The sequence below is a fragment of the Penaeus monodon genome, chromosome 5 (genome assembly GCF_015228065.2).
Source record: "Penaeus monodon isolate SGIC_2016 chromosome 5, NSTDA_Pmon_1, whole genome shotgun sequence".
Classification (NCBI taxonomy): domain Eukaryota; kingdom Metazoa; phylum Arthropoda; class Malacostraca; order Decapoda; family Penaeidae; genus Penaeus; species Penaeus monodon.
Window position 1 is genome coordinate 37,903,695 of NC_051390.1, and position 5,000 is coordinate 37,908,694.

The 5,000-nt window shown below is 48.4% G+C and overlaps 1 protein-coding gene across 5 annotated transcripts in view; it reads right to left on the reverse strand.

Moving 5' to 3' along the window:
- LOC119573193 (calmodulin) overlaps window positions 1–4,735 on the reverse strand; it is a 31,711-nt gene extending 26,976 nt beyond the window's left edge. Inside the window, exon 1 of one of the 5 annotated variants that reach the window (XR_005228775.1) lies at window positions 4,619–4,691. Coding sequence is in view for 2 of the 5 variants with exons in the window: in XM_037920287.1 (XP_037776215.1) it covers window positions 4,619–4,621 (3 nt within the window). In the remaining 3 variants the exon portion in view is untranslated. Of the gene's footprint in view, window positions 1–4,618 lie in introns of all 5 variants that reach the window. The other 4 variants (XR_005228777.1, XR_005228776.1, XM_037920287.1 and 1 more) reach the window with 4 other exon arrangements.
- Between the last annotated feature and the right edge of the window lie 265 nt (window positions 4,736–5,000).

Below are 5,000 nucleotides of genomic sequence, written 5' to 3' on the forward strand. Positions count from 1 at the left end.
CCGTACTCTGCCCTCGACTGTCCAAACACCCGAACACGGGCCAACTCTGCATCGATTTCCCTTCAAATTGGGTAGGTAGCGGGAGGGAGGGAAACAGGCAGGGGAACGAAAGATATATAAACACTGGATTGGGTATGGAGAGGGAAGGGGGGGGGGAGAGGCTGTGAAAAAATATAAAGGGAAGGGAAATTACTGGGACGATGAAGGGGAGGGAGGGAGGAGAGGGAGAGAGCGTGTGTGTGTGTTGGGGGGGGGGGGGGCTCGCGATATAAACAGCACACTGCTTTAAGTTTTAAAGCACACATTTTCTTTAATCGGAGAAAAAGTCGTCCTCAACTGCCAAAAATGGAAGATAATGATAAGGCAAAGATACGAGAGAGGAGGGCGAGAAACGCGAGAGTGCAGGGCATAAAGCAGAAGAAAAGGGGGACAGATCGAAGCGCGGACGAGCCAAGGAAGAAAAGGAAGAAAGGCGAAGGGGAATTAATACAAAGAGGATAGCTGGACGACAGGGGTTGTCCAGGAATGGGGGGAGGAGGACGGCCAAATGTGGCCTGGAAGGGAAAAACGGAAATAACGGGAGGGGGAGGGATAGAGACAAGGAGAAAAAAAAAATGATTAAGAAAAGGTATTGGAAATAAAGGAGATTAGTCTAAGGGGATAAAAGGGGCGTGGGAGTGAGGGGAGGGAGGAGGGGGTGGGTGTCAACTGACCCACACTCCCAACCCGGATGAAGCGAGGGAGGGGAAGGGGGGGCCGGAAAGGAGAAGGGAGGAGGGAGGGAGGGAGGGAGGGAGAGAGGAGACGCCTCGACAAGACATGTCACAATTAATGCAAAACCAAGAGGCCAGACCTGGTGAAGTCATCATGGTGGGAACTCGCCAGGTTTTGCCCCACATTTGAGACATCGGGTAGAGCCGGATATGATTTCGATTTGCACAACTTAATGAGAACGGCAGACTGGAGGGGGGGGGACGGGGAAGGGGAAAGGTCATACAAGGGGAAGGGGATGCACGGGGAAAAAGGGAGGGTAGGGGGAGAGAGGAGGCAAGGAGAAAAGGGAGACGGGAGACGGTCGGTAACCATACAAAAATTCACGAAATCCGGACAAAAAAGGCAAGGGGGTTAAAGGGAAAGGTTAGGACAAGGGAAATTCTGAAGCGAGACATTTGCAGCGGCAGAAGGCGATAAACAAATGTAAAAGTAAAATAAACTACGGTGGGAAACCTGGTCTAATATACCAATATTTTGAAATTTCAGTTTTCTACCCCCCCCCCCCCACAATAATAATGATAGAGAAAGAAATCTTAACAGCTGCGATGTTATCACATTAGGTTAGCTATTATGAAACCCAGGATTTCCCCACAATTGACTAGAGGGTTCTATAGCAATCGCAACTGATTAATTTTCTACACACTAGCAAGTTTGCTTTAGATGAACAAGTGCCTAGAACAGAACACTAAATGCAAACACGGCACATGCACTTTAACACAAGTCAACTTGGGCCTCTTCAGAGTATGGTTAAGCACGGTCAAAGAGAACGAATCAGTTGGGTGGGGAGACTAAAGCAATATCCTAACGTTACTATGTATATCCAAACTTTGTACGGGTAACTGATGAATATAGAATAACATTAAATATAAGCAAAAAAGCTACTCTTCACGACTATATTGTAAATAAAATGACAAGAGTTTCGACTGAACAAAATGGAGGAACAGGAAGGAAAGGTTGGACCCCCACCCTCAAGCCTCTTATTCTCTCAAGCAGAGGTGATCTGGGCGGCGACCTTCATCTGGTATAACAGCCGACGACCGCAGGTAAAGTGAAAGCTTAAGGTGAAGGTTGAGCGAAAGTATGAGCAACCACGCCTCTCCTCCCTCCTCCACATGGGCCACATGCCCACCGTGTAGGGCGGGATTTGCACCCTTAGAGGAAACCAAAACTAATCCCCAGTCTCTTCCCCAGCGCCTGGAGAGAGCAGTGTTGGGGGATAAAGAACAATGGTGGCTGACGACCACGGTCTATGTGGTAACCAAACGACAATCTTTTCTTTTAGTCTCTCGCACACACGGCAATCTTAGCCTAGATTCATGTCACGAAAGTTACTTGTTCAGATTGGGACAGGAAACGCCAGAAAAAAAACATTTCACGGCTTTTATCACCACAATCAAGGAGCCAGCAACCATAATTCTGAAATAGTTCACATAATTTCTTTGTTTCACTGAAAGTCAGCTAAACGCACTCTCCAATAAATTACATACAGCCACACCAACATACATACATACATACATACATTATATATATATATACATATATATATATATATATATATATATATATATATATATATATATATATACATATATATGACACCCCACTAACAAAGACATTCAGACACATACACATACAGACTTTATGGGTACAAATGTGTATGCAGACATGCAAGACCACACATATACACACTACTAACACACACACATACATATACACTACTAACACACACACACACACACATATATATACTACTAACACACACACACACACATATATACTACTCACACACACACACACACACATATACTACTAACACACACACACACACACACATATATACTACTAACACACACACACACACACATATATACTACTAACACACACACACACACACATATATACTACTAACACACACACACACACATATATACTACTAACACACACACACACACACATATATACTACTAACACACACACACACACACATATATACTACTAACACACACAAACACACACATATACACTACTGACACACACAAACACATATACACTACTGACACACACAAACACATATACACTACTGACACGCACGCACACATACACAATACTAACGCACGCACGCACGCACACATACACAATACTAACGCACGCACGCACGCACACATACACAATACTAACGCACGCACACACATACACAATACTAACGCACGCACACACACAATACTAACGCACGCACACACATACACAATACTAACGCACGCACACACATACACAATACTAACGCACGCACATACTACTAACACTAGTTACACACATACACACACTACTAACATTAGTTACACACACACATAATACCACAAACAAATGCATACCAATGCAAACACGAAAGCGCGTGCGCGTACACATGCGCGCACGCGCACGCACACGCACACGCACGCACACACACACAACAGCGGGCGCATACTACACAAATGCACACATTAACACACTTTCCATATCTCCGACAGTCGGTCCAGCCCGCCTTGGAAGCTGGACTCAGAGCGACACAGGTTCAACCCGGTGACGCAACTGCAGCCATTTCTTTTCGCCAGTCCATCGAAGACGTATTCGTGTACAAGGTGACCCTTGCTAGGCTAAACAAAAATACAAACATGGCAGGAGGGGGGGGGGGGCCTTGGAGGGGAGCGCGATCTGACAAGCCAGACCCAGCCGCCTATGGCCAGCTTCATCTGCCTCGCTTGGACACGTCTTAAGCATTCTCCCATCGCTTTTCCCAGAAATGGACCCGCGGCCGAGCCTCCCTCCACACGTGCGGAGGCGAGGCAGGCGGCACAGCGGCTCCTCGGCGCACTGGGCCGGGGCTGCGCGCGTGTGCTGCTACTATCGGCGTGCGTGCGTACGTGTGCACGTTCGTAGCCACGGACGGATCGCCGTTCGCCAGCCTGAGGCTGGATACAACTCGTGCCCTGACTTCTATATTGTATTCCCGCTTCTTCCAAAGTAAAGAGCCCTACGGCAAAGTCTAGCGCGCCCTCCCATGTCGGTGCGAGGGCGGGCGTAGGCGGCGAGGAGGGCGTCCTGTGCCACGGGCGGTTGTGCAACCCCGCCTCGCCTCGACCAGCCTTCGCCCTGGCCACACCGGCAGGAGGCAGGCGAGCCACGGGGGAAGCCTCGGCCTGGAGCGGCTGGCGACGGAGGAGCCCTTCGTGGCCTCCCTTGCACGAGCCGGGATGCACGGGGCTTACAGCGGACTCGCTCTCCCCCTGAAACTATCCGTACATCAAACCGAACTCACACTACCGACCGCCTTGCGATGAGAAAAGGTAAAGTAGCCGTTGCGAAGACCACGCCTAGGCCCTCGCTCTCCCTCCCCCCGCATGAAGCCTATCGTCTGAGTAGGCCTATGCACCAGCTCTCCCTTATTTTTCGAGTTTACCTGCAATGGTCGGCGATGCCATGCGAAAGGACGGCAGAAAACGGCAAATATGTATAAATGTTGAGAATTTAGGCGGCGCCGCGACAGAAATCCTGGTGGCCGGGAATGTTGGAATGACTGACGTTCCTTTTCGTCTCCGGACTCGTACTTTTTGGAGTTTTTATCTTCTCTTTGGGTTTCACACGTTATGTCCAATTATTAAAGATCCGAATTTCTTTGTGGATATTGTCTGACGAAAAAATAAAAGGAAAAATCTGACATTTGCGACCGGCGGCAGTGGTTTTAGCGCCGGATGAAAGTAAAACTTCTTTCACATACCGATACTCAACGTTTCAATTTATCCTGCACGCGTTCCAAAGGACAACAGGAATGAGTATTTCCTCCTAGAAGCGAGAGCGAAACACCTACCATTTTGGGTGTGTGTATGTATCACAAGCCAATCGAGTGACGTCTGCTCAGCACCACTGTCTCAGAGTGACTGCGATCTCCCGCCACTCCACACTCCTGCTTATCACCACCTTGACTGAATACTTCCACCATCTACCTTTACTAGAACTTTGGTGCTTAGAATATCATCTCATTTTTGTTATTATATTGAATAATGTCCATAAAAACGAAATAGATAGCCTTTCATAGGCAAAAAATGTATAATAACGTAAACTGAGGGACTACATTCGCGCGCGGAGGGTGTCGTGCGGCCGGGCTGGGCTGTGATTGGCGGGCGTTGCGGCCGGGCTGGGCTGTGATTGGTGGACGTTTACCTGCAATGCGTCATGGGCGGCGAGGTCCT